We start from the raw sequence: 27,881 nt of genomic DNA on the forward strand, positions 1-27,881 counted from the left end.
CTGAAACTACCTTGCCACTGTTTATTCTGAGTCTTGGGACATCGGGGTAAAGTACATTCCATGTCACGAAGCTTCAGCTCGGCAGACATGACTATTTTCGGAATAATTCTTCTCCTCTCTCTACACCAGACTTGTAAGTGGTTGTCCATTAACTGAGCTCTGGGAAGGCATAGGCACCTTCACTAAATCGTAGGGTTGATATCTTAGAATTCACGTGACGTCACCCGTAGCTTTCGTCGTTTGTGTTTCTTATGCTGTACATACCCAGCACTTGGTTTTAAGTGCCTGTTTTGTAAGTTTTTATTCACTTATCTTATCATTAAATGTTGTATGTACGGAGAGCACTATGTATTGCCTTGCATTTGCATGATCTTACGCTATGGGATCTGTGATGCTGATGGCTACCACCACTCATATGAAGGATTACTGTGGACATGTTACCTGTTATACACCCTGTGTGGGAAAGCATGTCTGACCCTCCATAATTAAAGGGTCCACTCTGTGAAGTGAGCAGCCATTTCAACCATTAGTGGAGGTTTTTTACCCACAAAGTCACTTGCATGATTTATCAGCTCACCACTGAAGATCTCACTGATTGCTCTTCATTTTAAATATATGGACGTTCATCTTTATCTTTTATGATATATATTATATTATATATTATATATATAATATATTATATATTATAATTTTTGACTCAGGGATTTGAAAGTTGACCCTTGGTGTTCAGCTGCTTTTATGTCAATAGGGGTTGTTTTATTGCGCTGATTTGTTCTCTTTTACATTTCTTGATATCTTAGAATTACATGAAGATGAGCTTGGTCTTCTACCTAATGTATATTAATCAATATGTTATATGGGAAGGAGCGAGGGGGGGGGGGGTGCAACAGTCCCTAATCATTTATCTTCCAAGGGTAATACAAATGGTATGGAAGGCTTGCCCCAATTTTATCCTGGGTGTTTTCACAACTCCCAAAGCAGTGCCAGGCATGAGTAGGAAAACTGTATGGCTGAAATTCAGAGATATTGACCCTTATTTGCTAAAGAAGTAAAGCATGTTCACGTTCAAAGTGAGTTTTCATATATTTTAATAAATAAAGTGAAACAAAGTGAACATTTACATTGCAAATGTTGAACCCTCTGAATGGGGATACTAGAGAGGCTCAGGTAAATCTATTTTTTTCTTGGCTCCCATGTAAACATTGGAGCGGTGTGTGATTATTTTTAACTGCTCTGGGTCTCACTGGCTGCAGTCTCGACTACTTCCTCCGCCTTTTGGTGGATTCTGGAAGGTAGTGAACTGGAAAAGGTACACCCTTGGCCTGAATATTTATGTGATCTCAGCCAATCTATAGGGGAGCATGCTCAAAAAATTGTTTGGTGAGCAGCAGGGTTCTTCTCCAGGAAGATCCCAGCCTAAAGGGCTGCTGCCCTCCTAGGCCGTGTAGCTGAAGTATGCAGGAGTTCATCAAGGTCCCAGCTCAGTGGTAGCTGGGGGGGGGGGGTATTTTCTGGAAACAATTGGAGCCAAATCAAGGGGGTTCACTAGGGATACACAAAGAATACCCAATCATGTGCTAGTTATTTTTTTTTTTTTAAAACAGGATTTTTTTTTGGCTTACACATAATCAGATGATTGTAGCCAAAATATCGTCACCTCATTCACCAAGCTAAGTGAAAATTCCCTTTGAAAAGAGAAAAATCACTTTTATTAGTGAACGAGAATATTCTTTGCAGTGGACTTCAAAGTTAATCTCCATTTTTAACACGCTTATCCTATATTAACCCCCTAGACTTTAATAAAACAAAAATGCATTCACTTAAAAAATCAAAGAATTGTAAACCTAACTATTGAAATAGTTTAATAGTTTTATTTAGAATTTTTTGATTTTAATGCATTTTTGTTTTATTAAAGTACAGGGGATTAATAGAGGTTAAGCACGCTAAAAATATACCTTTCTGTCATTCAATGTCTGCATTGAAAAAGCAAAGATACCCCTTAGTACAATTAAACCATTTCACATATATCTAATAACTGACCATAAATTTCACTTTGTTTTGCCTCATTCATGAAGATAAGTGAAAATTCACTTTAACTTCCATGTTACCCAATAAACCCAATAGACTGTATAGAAGAATTACAGAAGTCAATGAGGACAGAGAAAGACATGTGCTTCCAGATACATGTTTCCAGTGAAGAGTACTGTTAATACCATACCATACAAAGACAGTTTAGACAATTGTGCCCTTTCAGTTTTGTCGTAAATTGTTTGGTGAAGACCCTTTTCTGTTCCAACATGACTGTGCCCCTATGTACAAAGCCAACTCCATAAAAACATGGTTTGATGATTTTGGTGTGAAAGAACGTGAGTGGTCTGCACAGAGCCCTGACCTCAACCCTACTGAACACCTTTGGTATGAATTGGAACACCAATTGCGAGCCAGGTCTTCTCATCCAACATCAGTACCTGACCTCACAAATTTTCTTTTGTCTGAATGGGCACAAATTTCCACAGACATTCTCTAAGATCTTGTGGAAGTCCTTCCCAGAAGAGTGAAGGCTGGAAAATGGGGCCCACAACAATACACATATTTTTATGGCTATGTTCTTGGAAAAGGTTAACCCTGACTTGTTGTCCTGCTGAAAAGCAACATGAAGAAAAGGAAAAACTTTGCCCACAGTGACACAGACAGACGTAGTAAACCAGTAGAGGGTCCTATTGGGTTACGTACTCCATCCAAACCTAAAGTAAACGTTTGTGCTTTAATTCCATGTGGGGTTTTTTTTTTTTTTACAGTTTCTCAACTGGAGGTGACAGCCCCTGCTTCTCAAACAGCTATATTATTCCAGTCTTTTATTTTGCCATGTACCTTCCATGTGGATACTCCTTCTGTGAACAAGCAATACCTATCAATAATCTGGTACTTTGGAGGAAAAGAGCTGCTGAAAACAGACAACAAGGAGAAAGTGATCAGAAAGGGTCTGTCTTTCGATGAGCAAGAGGCCATAAAGGGTAATGCATCGCTGACCATTCACAATGTGACCATTGCCAACCACGGGACTTACAAATGTTTAGTCATCCACAGTCCATACCAACAGTTTAGGGAGATCCAGCTGACTGTTTATGGTAAGAACATACAGGATTTTCATTTATTTATTTATTACAGGTAATTATATAGCACTGTCAATTTACGCAGCTGTTCCTCTCAGTTTCTTGAGTCACCATATGTAGCGCTACCCCAATAGGGGCTGCTAATTTTAATTTGGTTCTTCCCCAAAAGTGCAGAAGCTGCCTGTCTGCCCAAGCACCAGTCCACTCATTCTAGCTCCAATAAACAGTCTAGGGGTTGTCTTTTTATATTTTATTGCTTACTTGAGACAGAGAGAGCAAAACATCTTTTCCACTGCTTTTCCACCTGAAGCCAGTACCAGGCTACAAATTTTGCCATCTTCCCTACCACAAATCTTTCAAAATGAGACAAACTGTACATGGGTGTCAAAGTAAATGGGCTTTGCCTAACAAGTATTCTAGGTAGAAGCAGTAGAAGCAGTGTAATGCTGCTTCTACCTAGAGATCAGGGTTCACAATACTTGCTAAACTCTTCTCAGCATATGAGTTCCTCCATAACCAATTCAACTTCAATAACAGCATCTGTGTTACCTACAGCCAGACCTCTACTCTCCATCCTCAGCAAGAGCATCCGGAGAAATAAAGAGAATGCCCTGACCTGTATGGCCATTGGATTCTTCCCTCCTGATATCAGGATAACGTGGTACAGAGATGGAGAAGTCCTGAAGAACCAGTTTATGGGAAAACTAAATAAATACAAAGATAGAACCTACCAAGTGAAGAGCTCTACGACAATCACACCAAGTGATGATGATCAGAATACAACGTTTACATGCACAATTCAACATGTTTCGCTACCAGAAGCTATACAGGAGGACTTCCAGGTTGTCTATGAAGGTATAAATTATTATCAGCTCTTTGATATATTTATGTAACAATGTAAACATGGAGGATGTCTGACTTTTCTCTTTAATCACTTCTCATTTAACTTTCATAGAAACATCATCTACTGAGCCCATAGTTGTTGGTGTTGTCCTCCTGGTTTTGATAGCAACTGTGATTGGTATCTTTTCCTGGCAACACACTTACAGGAGAGCAGGTAATACAAACAATTGATTATATTTTTATATCTCTGGAACAGTAATTTACTGTAACTCATACTAAATACAAGGACCTGGACTGTGGCAGCCATACCCAAAGAAGACAAGCAGAAGGCAAAAGACTAGTCACCATTATTGTCTCCTTCAGCTGAACTCTTCCAAGTTACTGACTAGTCATGCAATGTTCTGCACTGTGTCTCTGTATGGAGGTGACCAGCTTGGTAGAAGCAGGGCTTTGCTTCCTCATGTCAAAGCTGCCCCCCCCCCCCCCCCCCGATAACTGGTGGATTGATGACTGATGAGATAATAAGAAAGGAGAATAGATAAAGCAGAAGCGGGGGATCCTTGCACTGCCAGTCACCAATTACAGCTACCTCTTCATTAGGGAGTACAGAGAGCAGCACTGTATTGGCATCACCAAATCTCATCCTAAATCTCCTGAAACCAGTAGTAATGTAATTTATAAAATGAGTACCGTAGTTTGAATAGCTTTCAAATGGCAACGAATAATTCGTTTTAAAGCATTATTTCATATCATACTGCAGGATTAAAGGAGGCTTGCAGGTGACACAGTTAGCCAGATTAGGAATCGAGGCTGCATATTTGATTATCATATAGGCCCCTATCTCATAATTGCATAATTATTTAATTTCCCCTTACAGCCTAAATTTACTAAAGCAAAAACAATATAACCCAAAACTTTGAATAGTAGACATCATAACTTCCCACTAGTATGGACATATGTGGGGTAGGAAGCCGCTCAAAACTGACCAAGTGCTGACACAGTGCTTCAGCTGTGGATATGGCTGTGTATGGCCTCAGCCAGCATTGATCCGGCCACTCCCCCTGACATGTTTTACCCTACCTACTGGGGCTTGGTCACAGAGGACCTCTGTGACCAAGCCCCCAGTAGATGGGGCGAAACATGTCAGGAGGGTATGGCCGAAGCAGCGTTGGTTAAGGCCATACACAGCTATATCCACATCTGAAGCACGGGGTTGGTTTTGAGCGGTGTCTTACCCCACATGTGTCCACGCTTCTGAATTAGTGTCTGACACCTGCTTCCATTTTCTGAATGCCAGTTGGGACGCTTGTTATCATCCAGCTTTGAAAGGCGCTCCAAGTCCCCACTAGCATGTTGGCATTACAGAGCATGTTTGAAACCCCCTAAAATGCCTACACAGATATGTACCTACTAAGCTCAGAACATATGTACACCTTGATCAGCAACCAGGATGGTCATCGCTAAGCTTACAGACAAGCTGTAGACAGCTCTAAATTGCATTTTGAGATGCAGTAATTGGTGTGCCTACACCCTAACATTCAAGAAGTCAGTATTTTTTTTTTTTTTGTACTACAAGGTTTCTTTTTTAGGAAAAAAGAAGTCCGAATGGCTGCACTACTGTAGAATCACCTTTATTTAGAAAATCACCAAACAGGGTAAAGCATCAAGGAAATAGCAACAAAAGAGCAGGGTGACCCGCTCACATGTTTCATGTTACACTAGCACTTACTGTTAGTTTTTATTTTTTTTTTAATTCAACACAGAGAAGGAGGGGGATGATGTCACTCATAAAAATGAGTGAAAACTCACTCAATATTTGGTCCCATGAGTCTTCTGGTTTGCATCTGGAAAATCCAGAATACCTCTATTTTACAAAGGAATTTGAATAAAAATCACCCCCTCTCTTGTGTTCTGACAAGGGGATAGCCCCCCCCCCCCCCGCCAGAACATTCCGGGCAGCGCTCTCAGCCATTGGCCATTGAAAGTGTGGGTAGACATTTTACATTATGTCCCTTTGATAGAAGCCGGTAAAAATGTGCAGTTTCTGATGTATTGGCTGAAGTACACACAAGCCGAATATCGGCCAGTTTCTATTGATGCTGCCTGACTTTCAGGCCGTGCGTACAGGGCTTTACTCATAGCAGTTTCAACCACCTGTCAGACACACCCATGTAGCACCCTCTAGTGCTAGACGTGTGTGTATGTATATATATATATATATATATATATATATATATATATATATATATATATATATAGTGTAGGTAAATTTGGCTTGGCTTGCAGCCAAGCCTGTGTTTTTTCTGGGTCAGGATGAGTGACTCAGGGAGGCTGGTATGACTCACAGGCAGCATCTCTAATGCTTCCCCCTACTTCTAGAAACTTGGAGAAGATTCTAGAAGAATGGGAGTGGAGGTGAGGAGGAGCTGCCTGGAGTATGCATGAGGGCTCTGATCAATCCCAAACAGATGGGTTGGGACAGCCCAGCAGGGGCAGTGAAGTTTGGGTGGATGCTGGAGATGGAGTGCTAGGAGGCTGTTGGAAACCCTTGAGGGTAGCCCCCTAGTCTGGGGAGGTGACCTCGGGTCTGGGAGCTTGGATGCAGGAGGAATCCCCTGATAACCCAAGAGGGAGCCCTTCCAGTGGCATGGGAGCAGGTGTGAGGACAGCAGGAGCCAGTGAAACATCCGGGAAACATCCGGGAAACATCCAGGGAGGAAGACAGCCAGCTGGCTGGTGAATGAGACAGTCAGGAGAACTGAGAGACAGGCTGAGAGGACTAGGTAAGAGCAGTCTGAGATGGATGCAGAGTAAGTCGGGGAGGGCTGCGGAAGTTTAGCCAGGAGGGTTAGTGAAAGGGGCAGTGAAAGGGGCAGATGCAGCCAGGTGGGCTGGCAGTGCCTGAAGAGGTGGTGCTGGGATCAGTAGCCACAAAATAGACAGCTGGGCACTAGGACTTTTTCTACACACCAAAGGGGCTGGCGGTCCCTGCCTGTAAAGGGCTTTTCCTGGATCTGGCCGGTCAGATCCCCAAACAGTATTCCAGCTGGGCCTGAGTGTTTTGCAAGCAAGATTTGTGCAGGAGGCAGAGGAGGGGTGTAAATATGGACGATATATAGTTGTTTCCCTGAAGAGATCTTTTGCTGAAAAAGTCAAGTGGACATCCCATTATACCCCTAGAGAAAAGGTAACTCCCAAATAAAGATGCAAAAAGATTGCCAACATCCCTAAATATGTAGAAAAAAGGCTGAACCTCAGTGATGGGATTTTTTTCCTTGTCAAAAGAAGTTTATTGAGTATACAATGTTATAAAGATACATAAAGATAAATAAAGTAAGTTTACAAGGATCTATAAAGTAAGCTCATTGTTTTACAGTAGGGTTTATATAGGTAAATATCATGAAATTTCAAATATTAAACATTGGGTTCACGTAAACCTAAATTAAAGATATATATCATTTCCTTAGTTACTTTTGTAGGTATTTAAATGATTTATACCTACTATACATATTGTTTACAAGTAGACTGTATATAGGTCAAATAAATTCTGATAATGAGCTTTAATCGTAAGGTGGAGAAAAGGAAAGAGAAAGAAGAAAAAGGGTTGAAAGGTAGAGGTATGGTCCACAAGGTTGTCCCGCTCGTCAGTTTATTATTCTTTTTAGTTCTCTTTGAAGCCTTAGAATGGGTGTCTCTGTAAGTCATTTAATCTGTTACCATGGCAACAGGACAGAGTCATTGAAATTTGACTGGAACTGTTGTTTTATCCAAGGATGCCAAAGTTTTTCAAATTTTGGAATTTGATTTTGATCGATGGCTACCATCTTAGCATGGGACATTGTATTATTCATTCTGTGAATTGTTTCTGCTAGTACCAATGTAGGAGATTTCCATGCCTTGGCCACTGTTTGTTTTGCAGCCGTTATTAGTTGGATCATAAGTTTGAATTGAGAGAGTGTTAACCATTCCGGTTTTAGATTAAGTAAAGTTAAATATGGATCTGGTTGTATTATTTTTTAAAATATTTTAGATGCAATCACGAAGACTTCCTTCCAGAAGGTTTGGATTACTGGGCACGTCCACCATATGTGTAAATATGTGCCTATTTCTGGGCATCCTCGAAAACAAAGAGCTGAGGTATTAGGTGAATATTTTGCCACTCTAGCGGGTACAAGGTACCAGCGAGTTAGGACTTTATAATTTGTCTCCAGTGCCAAGATGTTGGGTGAAGATGACTTAGATGTGAGCCATATATTGGACCAGTCCGTGTCTTCTAAAGTTCGTCCCAGGTCCTTCTCCCACCTCTGAACGTAAGAGGGTCTATTAAGATTTGCTACTCCATATAATTGATTATAAAGTGATGAAATTGTACCTTTAGCAAATGGATCTTTTGTACAGATTGATTCAAAAATGGATAATTGGGATAATGGTGTATCCCCCTTTAGGAATGGTGTATAGAAATTTTTGATTTGGAGATATCTAAATATCTCAGAGTTTGGTAGATCATATTTTTCTCTAAGCGATGGGAATGAAAGGAATGATTTAGATGCTATGAAGTCATTTAGTGTCTGAATGCCTGATGTTGTCCAAGCTTTAAAAGAATTTGGGTAGATCCATGCCGGATAAAAGGCCGGATTTCTGATAAAAGAAAGGAGAGGATTGTGTGGAGATTGTAACTGATATTTGGTTTTTAGTTTATCCCAGAGAGATAAGAAGTGTTTAGTTATGGGATTATGAATTTTAAAGCGGTCTTTAGGATCAAGCCATAATAAATTTGATATTAATAGAGGGTCATTTTCTGAAGCCTCTATAAATACCCATAATGGGATTTCCTGTTTTGCATGGTATTTGGACAGACTGGCCAAATGTGCTGCTCTGTAGTAGTTAGTAAAATTAGGGTATCCCAGGCCTCCTTTATTTTTGGGAAGATGTAGTGTGTGTATAGGTATACGTGGTTTAGAAGATCCCCATATAAACGAAGTTGCTCTTTTTTGTACTATTCTCAAAAAATAGGAAGGAATTGGAATAGGGAGGACTCTGAATAGATAAAGCAATTTGGGTAGAATAGTCATTTTGATTGCATTAATCTTCCCTATCCAGGATAAAGGAAGTTGCGACCATTGTTTTATTAGATTTGTGATCTGTCTTAATACAGGAGGATAATGGTTGAGAATAAGTCAGAATGAGATGCTGTTAAATGAATTCCAAGATATGGGATTGATTTTTCTGCCCATGTGAATGGGAGTGCAGCCCTAGCCGGGATCAATTCCATGTTTGTGAGTGAAATATTAAGCACTAGGCATTTCTTAGGATTAATCATAAGGCCGGATAGGGCTGCAAATCCATCAAGAGCTGGTATTAAGTTAGGACCAGAGACCTGTGGTGATGATAGAAAAAGTAATATATCGTCTGCAAATATACATAATTTGTGTGTAATACCTCCTACTTCAATGCCAGTTATAGTTTGGTTTGTTCTGATGTATTGGGCCATGGGTTCGAGTATAAGGGCAAATAATAAGGGAGATAATGGGCAACCCTGTCGGGTACCTCTTTCGATATTAAAGGCTTCAGATTTGTATCCAGCATATTTTATATAGGCTTTGGGTTTATTATATAATGCTTTGATCCATGTTAAAAAGTGGGGTCCAAAACCCCATTTTTGTAATGAATATTGCATATATTGCCAGTATACTGTGTCAAATGCCCTCTTAATATCGAGAGATAGAAAACATAAAGGGATTTTCTGTTTTTTAGCAATATGTGCCAATAACACTGCCCTGCGTATATTATCGCCTGCCTGTCTATTTGGCATGAAGCCTACTTGATCTCTATGTATTAATTTTCCTATGATGCTATTGAGGCGTTTTGCTATTATTTTTGCTAATAATTTAATATCGAGGTTTAACAGAGAGATAGGCCGATAATTCACACAGGAAGTATCATCAGAAAGGGGTTTTGGGATCATACAAACAATTGCCATTAGTGTTTCTTGCCGAAAAGAATGTCCATCTAGAAGTTTGTTAAAAGTTTCAGTGAGAATGGGAGAGAGTATTTCTGAGAATGTTTTATAGTATAAAGCCGAGTAGCCGTCTGGGCCTGGTCTTTTGTTAAGCAGTGATGGGATTTTAAAGGCAATGCAAAATAAATTTGAAGGAAATTCTTAATAGAAAAGTACATTAAAAGTAGAATTTTTTTAAAGTACAAACATTTTTTTAAAAAGATTGATCACAACAAAAACACATATATCATACAAAAAATTACAAAATCATAAATGGTAGTTAACAGTTATGGCAATGACAGTCCCTCCCTTGCCTTTAAAATCCCATCACTGAGGTTCAGCCTTTTCCCATTATACCCCTATCCCTAGCCAAGTTTATTCCCCTCAATAAAACAAAAAAACAAAGCACTGGACTATTCCTCTGACTCAAGTGTGCTGTGAAGATGCGGTGTGCCTGGCTGTGCAGGGTGGGGGATCTCTTTCTACGTGCGGCTCCTTGGGGGGTGCTCCACACTAAAAAATACTCAGTATCTCATCCACAGATGAAACTGACAGGGCAATCAGGACAACAGGGAAACAAAAGAACCCACCCACAAAAATTGCAAATAAATGTGCTAGAAACAAAATAAAAATAAAAATATACATATAACAACTTATACTAAACACCCAAACCCCTCAAAAGAGTAATAATCTGCAATGCTAGACCAAAACTAACAAAAAAAAAAAATAATAATAATAATACATATCATTGAAATAAATTTTTTTGAAACACAACACAGAGAAGGAGGGGGATGATGTCACTCATAAAAATGAGTGAAAACTCACTCAATATTTGGTCCCATGAGTCTTCTGGTTTGCATCTGGAAAATCCAGAATACCTCTATTTTACAAAGGAATCTGAATAAAAATCACCCCCTCTCTTTGGGCATCTTACTCCCTTAATAACCTAGATATGGATAGCTGCGGGATCACCCCCATGACATTCGTTAAAATGCTTAGCAATATTATTTTTTTCAGTATCATACAAATGGTAATGGAGGTGATCCAGCAGCCTTCTCTTTTTTTCTTTTTTACCATGTAATGTGATAAAGTTTGCCCTTTGTATTGTGTGAATAATGATGTATGTGTAACTTGTAGGCAGTATGTATACATTTCATCCATGTATCTAGCTGTTTGCCTGATTACATTTCTGTATACTGTACCAATTACGGAATACGTTAATATGAATTTTATGCTACAGCTACTTTTACTTTAATGGAGATCGATGGACCTTCCAAGCTGGTTGCTGGAGAAGAAACATCTCTATTCTGTAAAGCCACCAAATGCCCAGAGAACACGAGTGTGACTTGGCTGGAGAAGAGAAGAGGACAAGTCTATGAGATCCCAGAGTCCCATGGAGGAGATAAGGAGGAAGAGGAGAGACTGATGGACACACAGTATGGGGTCATATCATGCAGAGACGGACCAGACTACACATCTTCACTGAAGTTCAGACCCAACGTGACCAATCACAAAGATGTGACCTTCATCTGTAGATATAGCTGTGGGAAATGGAGGCAAGAGAAAACATTCCACTGCAGAGCTATTTGTGGTGAGTAGTTTCTATGAAGGTTTATATAAGGCAGAACTTTTTGTTTTTAGTTTTGGATAAAGTAAAGCTGGGTACACACTTTTAGTTTTTTTTTAGTAGCTGGTAGAAAGAAAAAAAAAACTGACCGATTTGCTGCATCAACACAAGCAATGTTGAGGCAGTGATCTCTACCATTGGGACATTGAATTCTGACAGCGGGGACAACCCCCCACCACTATACACTGATCAGAGCTCCCAGCCATTGGCTGATCGAATGCTGGTTTTTCAGCATGCCCATTCGACAGAAGCCAGTTATTAGACCAACTTCTGTAGAACAGATGGCTGTACACAAGGGCCAAAGCTGTACACACGGATTTTCACCCAGTGTGTATCCGGCTTAAAGTTATAGGTTGAAAAAAGACATACGTCCATTTAGTTCAAACAATAAAGCAAAATTAAAAAAATAGAAAACCTAAAAAATAAAAATAAACAGAAAACCTCCATGTACAGAACCGTATACTCACAGTATATTCAGAGGAAGGCAAAAGAAACCCTATGAAGCATGGTCCAATTTACTCCTACTCGGTAGAAAAAAAATCCTTTCTGATCCCCTGATGGCAGTTCCCAAGATCAACAATCCCTGGTGTTATCACCTATAAATGCTAATACTCATTTATATTTTGTGCTTTTAGGATCCAGATCCTTTTTAGAACAATCTACTGAGTTGGCCAGAACTAGTTCTTGAGACTGGGTTAACACTATTGCAAATTGGATGTGGGCATCCAATTCACATGTCAGGAGATTGTGACCATCTCTCTCTCTATGGAACCGGTTCACACAGCTCCGGAGCGGCTCCGGTGAGAATTGCACAGGAGTTCTGTGCGTCTTCTGGTCCGTTTCAGGTCTGAATTCAGCCAAATATTCGTGCTGAAATCAGACCTGAAATGATGAACAGTGATGCACCGGACCCCTGCTGTGAGCCGCTCCGTGCTGCAGTGTGAACCCAGCCTTAGGAAGTCTATTCCATATTTTTATTCCATATTTTCACAGTGAAGAAGCCTCTTGCACGATTTACTGCTGTCTGTGGCTCTGTCGGGAAGATTCCCATCACCTGCTATCGTGGTTACAATGTAAATTGATTTGTAATTGTTTCTACAAATTATCTGTTACCAATAATTTAAGGTATAGTCTGTATTAGGCAAAAAGTTTTAATGTTATCTGGAAACCTTTTAGGCAAAATAGACACCTCTGAAGACTTGTAAGTTTTAGCAATGGCCTTAGAGTGTATGTATAGGGCCCAAAATGATGGTGATATTTTCAATATTGCTGCCAATGTTTAGCCAACACTTTCAGATCAGGACTAAAACAGATTTAAAAAAAAATGAATTTCATGTGTCCAACCAGTAGGTGGTGCTCCAGGGTCCTTTTTCACTTATTTACCAGACTTATTGTAACCGCTCTGCTGAAAAAAAGCCTGTTTACAGACCTTAATATTTGACATTGAAAAATGTAAAATATTTACTCTGCTTCGGCATTCCACCCTCGTCCATCACTAGTAATGATTTTGTTAATGTCATTGAAAGTCCCCAACTGCTGACAGTAGCAAGTGACAGTGGGGATGGCTCACATTTAATAATCTCTCCAATTGTGTCATTTAATGATTTGATTCCAGTGTCCAAGGGATGTGCTGGCTTCTGATTGGCCACAGTGTATATAATTAGAGATTATTAGATGAGCCTCCAATTGTCACCAGTGGATGATTTTAAAAATATCAGTAAGTGATTGGGGAAACAGGAGCTCTGATACAAAGTAAAGTTTTAAAATGTTTCTGAACTTTAGCCAACTACCTCATCAACCAAGTAAGCATTAGAAAAAGGCCAGCACAGTCAATCTTTAATCAAACTGATTTTACAAGTGAGAGAACTTTGAATTTTTACTTAGATTTTATTCCATGATAACAGTTATCTTCACAATAATTTACATTTTTATGTATCGCTTTTCAGCAAAGCCTCAGATGTTACAGCCAATATCAAGAACCCTAACTGGCTCTGGGGAGTTGAAGTATTCAATCGCTCTGGAGAAATTTTATCCCAGTGACATCACACTTAGATGGACACATGGAGTGGGGGAGCCGCAACAAGCCTTAACATCCACAGAGACATTCACCGATATTCCTGATGGGACCTATAGTGTCTGCAGTGAGGTCATAATTTCCGAGGAGCTCCTGAAGGATCCAGAATTCAGAGTACGAGTGAGCTGGGAACATGAATCTCTGGACACACCAGGATATAAGGATCTATCTATCAGAGACTCAGGTGAGTTACATGGGGTTCTTTGGAAAATAACAACAAATATATTCATTATTAAAAACAAAAAACAAAAAAACAAAGAACAAATCAAGCTTTACCAACTGCTAAAAGGTCAATTCACCCAAAAGTGATATTTAGTTATAAATGGAGCCTGGTGGGCTAAGTCAGCCTCTGGCCTTTTATAGATCTTGGGTATTCCCAACAGTGAGACCTTCCTCCCATAATTCCCAACTCTATTCTGAACCACCTTGGTGTCCCTAAGCAACTCCATAAACCTCTGATCAACACAACGGGCATTAATAACATTCTAAGTAGTTTGTATTCTCCTTTGGTGTCAGTGGGTGGAGCTCCCTTAACTTTTCATATTTCCCAGAGACTTGTTAACAATTCTGACTGTTGTGTTGGCTGCTTATATCTGAGGTTTGGCGCAGTATTTCCACCACTTCACAACAATTCTGTTGTAACAGGTCTATTTAGACCCTTCTGTTTAGTGTGCCCCCTAACGGCCCGTACACACAATCAGAAAATCGTGTGAAAAATATGACTTTCACTGCGTTCGCACGATAATCTGATCGGTAGTACTGAGCTTTTGATAGCCGATCGGATATTATCCGATCTGACAAGCACAAAAATTCTTCTCGTACAATACCCCGTTGTACAATTTTCGTTTGACCAGTACAGTTGTCATTCGAAAATACAATACAAATACACTACAACAATTTACATCACTTCCAAATTTTTGTCCCTTTCACACTGGATGCGCTCTGTTCTAAAGCTGCCTCACTGACAGAAGTGAAGGTAATGTCACTACTGTCAGACACAGCAGGAAATGCGATAGCTGCTGGAGGGAGGAGACTCCCAGAGAGCAAGGATAACTTGCCACAAATTTGTGCCAGTATCATAGGTGTGCACGCAGGGTGTGCCGGGGATGCCTGGGCACACCTTAATCGCCTAGTGTGCATTAGCATGAGTGCCTGACCCCTCTTTCAGCGCTGCTGGCTTCCCTCCTCTCCTTTCCTGCCAGCTGTTCCAGACACACAGGGGGAGCTTCAGGATGGAGAGCGGGGAAGGAGACGGTAAATATGTAATTTACTGGCCTCTTCTTTTTCTGAATGAACACAGAGAGTGATCGGTACCAGTCATTCATTGTGTTGATAACTGAAGCATTGTAAGCTTACTATGCTTCAGTTTATTATTATTATTAGTATTATACGCAATTTATATAGCGCCAACAGTTTACGCAGTGCTTTACAATGTATAGGTGAAACAACACAATTACAGTACAGTTCACTACAAAAAGGTACAGGAGGGCCCTGCTTGTAGAGCTTACATTCTAAAGGGAGGGGGTGGTGGTACAAAAGGTAATAGCTACAGAGAATGATTTGATGGGGGTGTCTCAGGGACAGTTATGTGGGTGTGGGATAGGCTTCCCTGAATAAATGAGTTTTCAGGGATCGCCTAAAGGTGGACAGGGTAGGGGCTGATCGGACATACTTGGGCAGGGAGTTCCAGAGGATGGGAGAGGCTCTGGAGAAGTCCTGAAGGCGAGCATGGGAGGAGGTAACAAGGGAGCTAGAGAGCAGGCGGTCATGGGAGGAGTGGAGGGGAGGATTTGGTCGATATCTGCAGATGAGGTTGGTGATGTAGCTGGGGGAGATGTTGTGGATGGCCTTGTATGTTATGGTTAGCATTTTGAATTTTACACGGTGGGGTAGGGGAAGCCAGTGAAGAGATTGGCAGAGAGGGGCAGTAGTCATGGATCGATTAGTGAGGTGTATTAGTCTAGCAGCAGCATTCATAATAGACTGAAGGGGGGATAGTCTGCTTGAGAGTAGGCCATTAGGAGAGAGTTGCAGTAGTCAAGGCGGGAAATAATCAAGGCGTGAATAAGTTGCTTTGTGGTGTCATTAGTCAGGAAGGGTCGAATTCTGGAGATGTTGCGGAGGTTAAGGCGGCAGGATTTAGCCAGTGATTAAATATGGGGGCTGAAGGAGAGGTCAGAGTCAAGGAGTACACCCAGGACCCTGGCATGTGTGGAGGGACCAATGGTTGTGTTGTTGATATTAATGGTGAAGTCACAGGGTGGTGGGGACCGTGAAGGAGGAATTATAACAAGCTCAGTTTTAGAAAGATTAACTTTGAGGAAGTGGTGTGACATCCATACCAATATGTCAGTCAGTAAGTTTGAGATCCGTGAGGAGATCGAGGGGGTGAGTTGAGGAGTGGAGAGATAGATCTGGGTGTCATCGGCATAGAGGAGGTATTGGAAGCTATGGGAGGTTATCAACTGGCCCAGGGAAGAGATATAGAGTGAGAATAGGAGAGGCCCAAGGACGGAGCTTTGGGGTTCCCCAACAGAAAAAGGAAGGGGAGCGGAGGAGATGGAGTTGTAAGTGACACTGAAAATGCGCTGAGATAGGTAGGAGGGGAACCAGGATAATGCAGAATCATGGAGGCCAAGGGAGTGTAATTTGCTGGGGAGGAGCAGGTGGTCAACTGTGTCAAGCAGAGAGGTCTAAAAGTATGAGTATGGAGTAGTGGCCATGGATGAGTTTTAGTAGGGCAGTTTCAGTAGAATGTTGTAGGCGGAAGCCAGACTGTAGGGGATCGAGAAGGTTGTTGTCCGTGAGATAGCAACTCATTTGGTCATGGACAAGGCGTTCAATGAGCTTGGAGGCAAACGGGAGCAGGGAGATGGGTCTTAAGTTATTCAAACAGGTGGGGTCTAGTGAGGGTTTTTTGAGTATGGGGGTAACTAGTGCATGTTTGAGCGGGGAAGGAAAGGTGCTGGAGGAGAGGGGGAGGTTGAAGATGTGGGTTAGGAAGTTGAGGATAGAGTGGAAAGGTGGTCACAGTAATTGAGAGGGGACAGAGTCCGGGGGACAGGTAGTGAGGTGGGCCATGGAGAGGAGTTTATCAACTTTATCTGTGGTAACGGCAAAAGGAGGAGAGTATTGAGTGTGGTGTTGGACCTGATATGTTGGGTAGGGGAGGAATTTGAATGCTGGATATCTCCTTGCGAATTGTGTCGATTTTGCTATTGAAATGGTTGGCAATCTGTTGAGCGGTAAGCAAGTTGGTGGGTGGGGGCAGTGGGGGGTGAAGTAAGGAATTAAGGGTAGAAAAGAGTTGATGAGGTTTGGATGAGAGGGTTTTGATGAGAGTGTTGTAATAGGTTTGTTTAGCAGTGTGGAGGCAGGAGTTGTATTTGAGAAGGGCAGATTTGTAGAGGGTAAAGTCTTGCAGGGATTTAGATTTACGCTCACTCAAGAGCACGGCTGTGTCTCTTGAGACTTCTGGTGTCGTCTGTTTGCCAGGGTTGTGGCAGATGTGGCCTGGTTCTGCGTGTAGAAAGAGGAGTAAGTACGTCTAGGGAGGATGACAACGTGGTGTTGTAGATGGAAGTGGTTAGGTCTGGGCAGGACAGGGGTGCGATTTTGTCATAAAGGCCATCAGTAGCAGAGTGAAGAAGGGAAGGGTTGAGGTTGCGAAGGTTCCTGCGGGTAGTGGTTTGTGGGTTGGCAGCATGGGATGTAGGAGACAAGGAGACAAGGAGACAAGCAGTTTATGAATGAACAGGAAGGCTGTGCAGAGCTCTTTGTTCATTCATTCTGTGCAGCTAATGCTGCAAAAAGGAACTGGGGAATGTGTTTCCTCAGTCCCTTTCTCTGCCTCAAAAGTGAGAATTCAGGGGCAGTGGCTGCCCGTAATGCAGGGTGCAGGGGCGCCGCCCCCCTAATCCATACGTCTGGCCCCCTAATGTACATGCGGGGCACCGGACACATGGATTCCAATTAGGTTTTTTGTTTTTGTTTGTTTTTTAGACGCATGCCATTAGAGCCAGAGGCTCTAATAGGCTTCAAAAAAGGGTGGGCTCGGGGCCCTTTTGTCTTCCTGATTGTCTTCCCAGCCAATCAGGAAGCGGGTCCTGAGAACCGTCACCCAATTGGCCGAGAGGAGAAGTGATCCTATTGGCCACCGAGGAGGAGGAGGGAGGAGGCGCAGAGGAAGCCACCGTGAAGCACTAGTAGGAGGAGAAACCGCCTGCCGCAGGGAGGAAGAGCTGCCCACAACCTAGATGTGGTAAGTGCGAGACTGGTGACCGACCCGGGGGGGGGGGGGGGCATTTAAGGTCGATTGTTTGTCTATTAAGACCCCCCTGATAATTCACCTAAGCCCCCACCCCCAAAAAGCATTGTGAAAAAAATTAAAAAATTATATCCAATAATACAAAAAATGTAAAGATAATTAAAAATGTAAAAAATAATACAAATATTATTATATTATATTATAATAAAAACGAAGGGCTCATTTACATGGGTTCTCTGTGTGTGTATGCCTACTTATATATATACATACACACACACATGCGCATTTGAGCTTTGGGATTGCACACCCTAATGCAATAGGCTGTGTAAAACTTATGGGCATGGGCAGTGTTGAACTGTATATTTTGTTAACTTGCTGCACATTTTCACTGGCAAGTTGTACACTAGCAGAGCACTTGAAGCACAAGTTCTAGTTGACACTTTTCCAATTTGTAGCAAATTTACATGGTAAGTCTCTAGCAAGAGCAAAGTTGCAGTGGTGAGTCTACACTACAGCAAGAACTCTACAAGTCTACAGCATGAAAATTCAGCCACAGTGCCCCCCTGTGGTCGGATGACTATTGCACAACATATTTAAACCAGAACTTGGAGCAGACTTGCAGAATGTTTGCAAAGAAAGTTGACCTGGAGTCATGTAATGCCGAATTGCTGCAATTGTGCAACAAACTTGTGAAGCCTGGCAAGTCTAGCAGTAGCTTAGCAAGTCATTTTCAAACTTGCAGCACAATTACTTGCTATTTGGTCTGCAATCTCCTCCCTCCAATAGCAACCTGTGAGCAGAAGAAAGGAGGCTAGCCACTGAAAACATCTCCTTCTGTGTATAGAGTGCTGGGGAGTGAGGGTAGAGAGTCCTTCTGTCTGTTTCCACAGAGCAAAAAAAAAAAAGTAGCCTTTTGCCAACAACCGGAGAAAAAACAAAAGTAATGTGTGTGCAATCACTGCCACCCTTTTGCATTTTAAGCTCCTGCTAACCTCTACAGTCTGCCTATGTGTTTCCTATGGAGGGACAAATCTGCAGGAGCCTGAATGGCAGCATTCCAGGCATTAATAGCAGCACGGAGGAACCGAGCCGAGTCACCGCCCGCTATTGTTTTTATTAAAAGAAGGAAACAGCTTCAGAGTCCTGCAGCCAATAATTATATGGGCAATGGTATTTCAGCAGAGGAGAGCTTGCTTCTTATAGACTGATAGCGTGTACTGTATTTTGGAAAGGTGGGATGGGTTGGAAAGGGGAGTTGGAATGGGGGGCTGGGAGATATGACAGAGTCTGACAGAGATATGTGTTACATAGAGATAAGGAAAAAATACATTATTCCTGAAGAGCTTCTTCATTTCAACACAAATTGCTCTTTTAAGTTAGCAATAGCAGATTTACTGCTACAGGGTGGCCGCTCTGTGCAGAATCACGTATAAGTAATTCTGCACTTCTGGGTTTGGGCGCGAGCGCACGCAACCACCGGCTCGCTCCCGCTGTGATTTTGCACAGGGGGAGCTGATTAGTGGTTTCCACAGACCCGATGTCCGCCGGGACCCGCCGATCATTCGTTACACTAACAGAATGACAGTCTGCCTATGTAAACAAGGCAGATTGCCATTATGTGAGTACAGAAGACATGGATCCTGTGTTCCTGTGAAGCAGAAACACCGATCCATGTCTTCTCCACTAGTAAAAGCACCTCCTCCACAGTTAGTAAGTACTCCCTAGGCACACATTTAGCCCTTTGATCTCCCTTGATGTTAAATCTTTCCCTGCAAGTGTCATTAGTACAGTGGCAGTCAGGGGAGTTGCTAGGTCTGCAAAAGATCTGGGGCTAGAGCCCATAGCAGCGGTCACCAACCTTTTTGCAGGCCCGTGGGGGGGGGGGGGGTAGCTATTTTTCATGGGCAATTTGTAGGGTCAATGGCTGGTGTTGGCGCTTCAATCATCACAGCAGCATGGCATGGCTGTCCTAATGAGAGAGTACACCTGGGCACTGCCCAGGGGCCCCAGCTGCATGGGGGGCCCCTGCACTTTCCCTAAAGCAGCTGGTCCTTGAGCCCATGCTGCCTCAAAATTGGGGACCCCATGATGGCACAGAGACTGATGGATACACAGGGGAGGCAGGCTGGCAGCGGTGCGCCGTGCTGTGCATAGCAATACCTATTATTTCACAGCTAGCAGGGAGGGGCAGGGCCGGGGCGCCAGTAATGCTCTGACCCCACCCCATGCAGCTTGAATGCTCAGGACTTGAAGGCTGAGGGGTAGGAGCTGGAGTGGGAGCTGCTAAGTCGGCAGCACTGAGAGCCCACCTGCGGAGGTAGTATTGTGGATGGTGTCACGGTGAGCCCAGCTGTCCAGCACTGTTCGCACTGAAAGGCTTGTGATGCTTCCTCCGCCCCCCTTCTGCCTGGTTGATTGGTATAGGGGAGTCCAGTGCTGGAGGTGGGCACAGAGCCAAAAGTTTACATGCACTGTATCTCCACTGGAAAAAGGGGTTCTACATGGATGGAATAATGGTGCTGGGGGATATCAAGGGTGTATGGGGAAAAACAATGCTGAGGGGGGGATCTGGGGTGTATAGGGGGTAGCAATGCTTGGGGTAGCTTGAGTAGCTAAAGTGCTAGAGGTATCAGGGATGTGGAGAGGCCACAGTGTAGGGGGTATCAGGGATGTAGTGGGGTCACAATACAAGGGGTATCTTATGGTATATGGTTACAGAGCTGTGGGGAATATCTAGGGTGTAGAGGGGTCAGAGTGCTGGGGGGATATCTGGGGTGTAGAGGGGTCATAGTGCTGGGGAGGCATCAATCTAGCAGATATATTATATGCACAGGACAGCTTTGTTACTTTATGTATGTAGTATTTTTCCACTGTTTCTTTGCTGTACAGAATGATTGTTCATGTAGTTAATGCGGTGCTCCACCCAAAAGGGGAAGCTCCGCTTGTCTGCCTCCTACCTATTTGATGTCTGTTTACCTGAACTGTCTCCATTGTAGGGGCCCCAGAGCATTACTTTGCCCAGGGGCCCATGTTGTTATTAAGACGGCCCTGCACCATGGTTGATATGGTGTCAGGGTGATTGAAGCACATTATTTCTATTGTTACATTGTAATATATAATGAAGTGGTTCAACTCACCATAATGCATGGATTGTCACTTGCCACCGTCACCTGCCACCAGATGCGGATTGTCACTTGCCACCGTCACCTGCCACCAGATGTGGATTGTCACTTGCCACATCGCATGCCACCATTTGCGGATTGTCACTTGCCACCAGATGCGGACTGCCACTTGCCATGTCGCCTGCCACTATTTGCAGATTGTCACTTGTTATGCCCAGCCAGTGCCACCAAATGTGTCGCTGTGTGCATCGTTTAGCACAAAGGCAGGTGCAGTTGTCAGTTCTGAGTGAGGGCAGGATAGCGGTGATGCGGAGCGGGCAGTGAGGGATGATGTCATCTCGCTGCTCCCCGCTGCACCTCCGACATTGAAGAGGCCCGGCTGTGAGGGCGGAAGAAAAGTGATGCGGGGTGGGCGGAGAGCGGGGAGAGATGATGTCATCGATGCTCGCCCACCCACTCGCTCGCTTCTCTCATACGCCTGCCCGGCTCTCTCATGCAGCCCACCAGCTGCCCAGTAGTTAGGCAGGGACCCCTGCGGAAAGAGACTCGGGGCTATGGGCCCCAGATTCTGGGCTATAGCCCAAATAGCAACCACCCTAGCGACGCCACTGGTGACAGTGAATATTTTTTAGCACTGTAATGGTATCACTGGTTCCCAAAAAAGTGTCAAAAGTGTCAGTTAGATGTCTGATTTGTCCGCTGCAATATCACAGTCCTGCTTTAAGTCACCGATTGCCGCCATTACTAGTAATAAATAAATAAATACAAATTCCAAAAATATATTCCATAGTTTGCAGACACTATAACTTTTGCGCAAAGCAATCAATATACGCTTATTGGGATTTTTTTTTACCAAAAAACTGTAGCAGAATACATATTGGCCTAAATTGATGAAGAAGTTAGATTTTAAAATTTTTTTTATTGGATGTGTTTTAGAGCAAAAAGTAAAAAAATGTTGTTGTTTTTTTCAAAATTGTCGGTCTTTTTTTGTTTATAGCGCAAAAAATGAAAACCACAGAGGTGATCAAATACCACTAAAAGAAAACTTTATTTGTGGGAAAAAAGGGACATCAATTTTATTTGAATACAGCGTCTCACAACTGCCCAATTGTCATTTAAAGTAACACAGTGCCGTATTGGATTATGGTGTGGGGTTGTTTTTCAGGGGTTGGGGTTGGCCTCTTAGTTCCAGTGAAGGGAACACTTAAGGCGTCAGCATATCAAGACATTTTGGATAATTTCATGCTCCCAACTTTGTGGGAACAGTTTGGGGATGTCCCCTTCCTGTTCCAACATGACTGCGCACCAGTGCACAAAGCAAGGTCCATAAAGACATGGATGAGCGAGTTTAGGGTGGAGAAACATGACTGGCCTGTCCTGACCTTAACCCGATAGAACTCATTTTGGGGCGAATTAGAGCGGAGACTGCAAGCCAGACCTTCTCATCCAACATCAGTGACTGACCTCACAAATGTGTTTCTGGAAGAATGGTCAAACATTCCCATAGACACACTCCTAAACCTTGTGGACGGCCTTCCCATAAGAGATGAAGCTATTTACAGGATAGCTGCAAAGGATGGGTCAAAATTGAACCCTATGGACTAACACACGGTCGAATTTTCAGACAGAAAATGTGTGATAGAACCTTGTTGTCGGAAATTCCGACCGTGTGTGGGCTCCATCACACATTTTCCATAGGAATTTCCGACACACAAAGTTTGAGAGCAGGCTATAAAATTTTCTGACAACAAAATCCGTTGTCGGAAATTCCGATCGTGTGTACACAAATCCGACACACAAAGTGCCACGCATGCTCAGAATAAATAAAGAGATGAAAGCTATTGGCTACTGCCCCATTTATAGTCCCGACGTATGTGTTTTACGTCACCGCGTTTAGAACGATCGGATTTTCCGACAACTTTGTGTGACCGTGTGTATGCAAGACAAGTTTGAGCCAACATCCGTCGGAAAAAATCCATGAATATTTTATGCAACAGACAGCATGGATTCATGAAAGACAGAAGTTGTCACACAAACCTGATTTCTTTTTATGAAGAGGTAAGTAAAACCTTGGACAGAGGGAGTGGTGGTGGAACGTGGTGTACTTGGATTTTGCAAAGGCATTTGACACAGTTCCCCGCACACGGCTCATGTGTAAGGTAAAGTCTACAGGCTTGGAAATATCAATTTGTAAATGAATAGAAAACTTGCTAAAAAACTAATTCAGAGAGTAGTGGTTAACCACTTAAGCCCCGGACCATTTGGCTGGCCAAAGACCAGAGCACTTTTTGTGATTCGGCACTGCGTCGCTTTAACTGACAATTGCGCGGTCATGCAACATGGCTACCAAAAACAATTGACGTCCTTTTTTCCCCACAAATAAAGCTTTCTTTTGGTGGTATTTGAACACCTCTGCGTTTTTTATTTTTTACGCTATAAACAAAAAAAAAGCGTCAATTTTGAAAAAAAAACAATATTTTTTACTTTTTGCTATAATAAATATCCCCCAAAAATTTATAAAAAAACATTTTTTTTCTCAGTTTAGGCCGATACGTATTCTTCTACATATCTTTGGTAAAGAAAAACACAGTAAGCGTTTATTGATTGGTTTGCGCAAAAGTTATAGCGTCTACAAAATAGGGGATAGTTTTATGGCATTTTTGTTAATTATTTTTTTTTATACTAGTAATGGCGGCGATCATCAATTTTTATCGTGACTGCGACATTATGGCGGACACATCGGACACTTTTGGCGCTATTTTGGGACCATTCACATTTATACAGCGATCAGTGTGATTAAAAATGCATTGATTACTATGGAAATGTGACTGACAGCGAAGGGGTTAACCAGGAAGGGGCGCTGCAGGAGTTAAGTGTGTCCTAGGGAGTGATTCTAAATGTAGTGGGGAAGGGCTATGTATGACACGATACTGATCACCGCTCCTGATTACAGGGAGCTGTGATCAGTGTCAGTGTAATTAGGCAGAACGGGGAAATGCTTGTTTACATCAGCATTTTTCTCTCCGTGAGACGATCGCGGGTATCTCCGCGGACATAGAGTCCGCGGGACCCGCGATCACACTCACAGAGCTTGCGGCGGGCACGCGCACGCTCCCGCAAGCTTCCACTTAAAGGGTAAGGTACAGGTACGTTAATCTGCCTGTACCCTTCTGCCGCAGTATTTCTGCGTGAGGCGGTCCGGAAGTGGTTAAAAGAGAAGTACGGGTTTGGGCTTTTTTCCCCATTCATACTTACCTAGGTGGATGCTGCATCTGTCCCCCGGTGCCTCTACACTGAGGACCAAGCGATCGAACATCGCCGATGGCTCGGTTCTCACAGCCCCCCGAACAGAGAGCTGCTGACTGTCAATCAGCATCTCTCCACCAAACGAGCTTAAGCTAGACTTCTCCTTTAATGATTCTTACTCTGAATAGTCTAAGGTTATCAGTGGTGTACCCCAAGGTTCAGTGTTGGGACCCTTACTTTTTAATATATTTATAAATGATATAGGGTCTGGGATTAAAAGTACCATTTCAGCGTTTTTAGATGACACCAAGCTATGCAGTGGAATAACGTCCTTACAGGATGTCTCCAACTTACAAGTGGACCTCAATGCACTGTCTGATTGGGCGACTATGTGGCAAATGAGGTTTATTGGTAATAAATATAAAGTTATGCACTTGGGGTCTAAGCATATAAATGCATCATATATACTAGGGGGAGTACAACTGGGGGAATCCATAGTGGAGAAGGATCTGGGGGTTTTGGTGGATCATAAGCTCAATAATAGCATGCAATGCCAAGCTGCGGTTTCCAAAGCGAACAAAGTCCTTTCTTGTATTAAGAGAGGTATGGACTCCAGAGAGAGAGATATCATTTTGCCCCCCTGTACAAATCATTAGTAAGACCTCATCTGGAATATGCAGTTCAGTTTTGGGCACCAGTTCTCAAAAAGGATTTCAGGGAACTGGAGAAAGTGCAGAGAAGGGCAACCAAACTGATAAGAGGCATGAAGGAGATGAGCTATGAGGAAAGATTAGAGGAACTGAATCTATTCTCTCTTGAGAATTAAGGGGGGATATGATAAACATGTACAAATACATAAGGGTTTCATATAGTGAACTTAGTGGTAAATTATTCACTTTATGGTCAACACAGAGGACAAGGGGGCACTCTTCACTTCTAAAGGAAAAGAGATTTAATCTCCAAATACAGAAAGGTTTCTTCACAGTAAGAGCTGTGATAATGTGGAATAGATGCCCTCCAGAGGTGGTTCTGGCCAGCTCAGTAGATTGCTTTAAAAAAGGCCTGGATACTTTCCTAAATGTACATAATATAACTGGGTACTAACATTTATAGATAAAGTTGATTTAGGGAAAATGCCTCTTGGGGGATCAGGAAGGAATTTTTTCCCCTGCTGTAGCAAATTGGATCATTCTTTGCTGAGGTTTTTCGCCTTCCTCTGGATCAACTGTGGGTATAGGATTGTGTATATCGGATTGTATGATTTTGTTTTATTTTTTATTGGTTGAACTAGATGGACTTGTGTCTTTTTCAACCTGGCTAACTATGTAATAAAGTATTTTTGAAGTCAAACCAATAGTATTACCTATAGTGCCTACCTTTTTTGGGAGTCTTACCAGTGTTTCTTTTTATATTTTTGTATCTGGGTACGGTAATCAACACCATACTGGTAGTATAGTGGACTACGCAACAAATTGGTTCTCTTTAGTAGGGAAGTCCTGCGGATATTCCCTATTCCTTTGTATTATTTTCTATTGATATGATAGTTTGCAATAACCTTTGTATATGCAAAAGAACATGGAAAAGAATTTCCTTAATTCAAGCAAATATTTATGCTATATAGACTTTACAATTTCAATAGTGTGGAGATTTGGGAGATACAGTATAAACTTTCTTTCTTTTTGTTTTGTAGAAAACCCATGGAGCCCAGCAATGGAAGAGATACAGACACCCAACATATTCCATGACACCCCGATCACCCTGCAGTGACCAATTATTTCCCCAACGCGGTCCCAGTGACTTGGTGATAAAAATACAATAACCCCCAAGAAAGAGGCTGATAACACATACAGCTGTACAGCTAGTCTGACCATCGTCCCCACACTGAGTGTCCACCAGGGGGCAGAATACATCTGTAGGGTGGGTCACCCCTCTTTGGAGAGACCCATTGAGAAAAAAACTGGAAAACTTGTTGTAAAGTGAGTGTTTATATCATGTCCACAAATAATGTTTTACAGTCATTGCCTACCCTCGAGGAGTTTACAATCTAAGGTCCCATCTCACATGCTAGGGCCAATTTAAACAGGTGCTAAATGACCTGCCAGGTCAGCATGTCTTTGGAGTACCCAGAAGAAACCCAAGCAAGCACAGGGAGAAGATGCAAACTCCATGTAGATAGTGTCCTGGGATTCAAAACGAATGACCCCAGTGCTGCAAGACAAAAGTGCTAACCAATAAGTCATTGTGTTTTTATTGTACTTGCAGCATTTGTAAAAGGACAAAACGGGATAAATGTGCATGTACAGCAGAGATGTACCGAATATGCTTTTTTATGATTTTACCCAAACATTCATTTACCGGTAGAAGAAGAAGCCCAAAATTGAATATAAATTGTACGCTAGTGTTAACTTACTGTCATTGGCCACTGTGATAGACTACCTAGCACCCAGCCTGGGTGCCCCCGCCAAGATACAGCTTCCTCCAGTCTGGAACCAGGAATCAGGTATTATAGCTGAATATTGTACCTGAGGACTAGACGACACTAGCTTAGGGGCGAACTGGAACTGACTTGTAAATTACATAGATATACACAGAATATATACCACACAAGATCAAGTAAGAGCTTGATCACATTATTCTAAACAATGTATACTGTAAATAAACAAATACCGGGGTTGGTAAACAACTCCAGTCCTAGCGCTCAAAGGATAGTATGAAAAGAGTGGAACTAAATCCGCTATATATACATGCAATATAAGCTGCTGTTATAAAAGGAAAAATACAGATGAAATCAAAATATACTCTCTTATAAAGATAGTATTAACAGCGCTAATGAAATTACACCAAAACACTCAAAAGGTTGAGGGTGATAAACTCAATAATAATACAATCTCGAATGAACGAGAATGCATATAAATATAAAAATAATAATATAACAGAGAATCCAATGTAGTTACATGAGAACCAAAAAGTCCCTATGTAATCATTCAGAAAGTCACCAGCAATAGCACATAATATAGCAGAAGTGGTATAAGGGACACCAGTGACAACTGCATAAACTCAAGATTTTCTTATTAGCAGTTCATTACATGCAGCAGACAGTTGAGATAAGGGGTTAGATTCCTTCTGGAGTGCACTTTTCCATGGGTTAATACACCTTCACCACACCTCGTGAATGACCCCCTATGGTTATAAGCTTACCAGAGGTAAGACAAAAGCAAGCCTGTTATCTCCTTTCTCCCTTGAATCAGCTCCTCCGCTGCCAGAATCTCTCAGTCCTCCTCAGTCAGAGTAATATAATGTCATGGTAAACACATGTAAGGAAATAGAAGGGGAGGCTCTCCATAGTGTGAAAAAGTTTTATTAAACAAAACCCACCAGGACCCCCCTTACAATATGTGCTTACACAATATAAAAGTTTAAAATCGCATTGACACAGTCAGCATCAGCTCACCGCTGGTCGGAGCTCCAAGCGGCCCGCTTACTACGATGAGTCCCCTTTACATTAACATTAAACTAAGGTCAACATTGCTAATGTCCATCAATTCTTATAAAAGATATAAGTCCATAATATAGTTTGTCATTATTTATTTA

At 42.3% G+C, this 27,881-nt stretch overlaps 1 protein-coding gene across 1 annotated transcript; it reads left to right on the top strand.

Annotated features, from left to right (window-relative positions):
* Positions 1–36: 36 nt before the first annotated feature.
* Positions 37–27,875, top strand: LOC141148582 (uncharacterized). The gene is made up of 7 exons (XM_073636147.1): positions 37–133; positions 2,799–3,128; positions 3,669–3,968; positions 4,069–4,170; positions 11,195–11,545; positions 13,528–13,839; positions 25,981–27,875. The coding sequence occupies exons 1-7, from the start codon at positions 61–63 to the stop codon at positions 26,055–26,057; spliced, it is 1,545 nt and encodes a 514-aa protein (XP_073492248.1). The 5' UTR covers positions 37–60; the 3' UTR covers positions 26,058–27,875.
* Positions 27,876–27,881: the final 6 nt, after the last annotated feature.

Source organism: Aquarana catesbeiana, linkage group LG06, assembly GCF_042186555.1.
Source record: "Aquarana catesbeiana isolate 2022-GZ linkage group LG06, ASM4218655v1, whole genome shotgun sequence".
NCBI classification, from domain to species: Eukaryota; Metazoa; Chordata; class Amphibia; order Anura; family Ranidae; genus Aquarana; species Aquarana catesbeiana.

Excerpts from the sequence above, each read along its gene's own strand:
- LOC141148582 (XM_073636147.1), top strand. The coding sequence starts at position 61 with ATGTCACGAAGCTTCAGCTCGGCAGACATGACTATTTTCGGAATAATT. Across the intron at positions 3,969-4,068 it reads CTTCCAGGTTGTCTATGAAG|AAACATCATCTACTGAGCCC; the intron begins GTATAAATTATT and ends TAACTTTCATAG. Across the intron at positions 4,171-11,194 it reads ACACACTTACAGGAGAGCAG|CTACTTTTACTTTAATGGAG; the intron begins GTAATACAAACA and ends TTTATGCTACAG.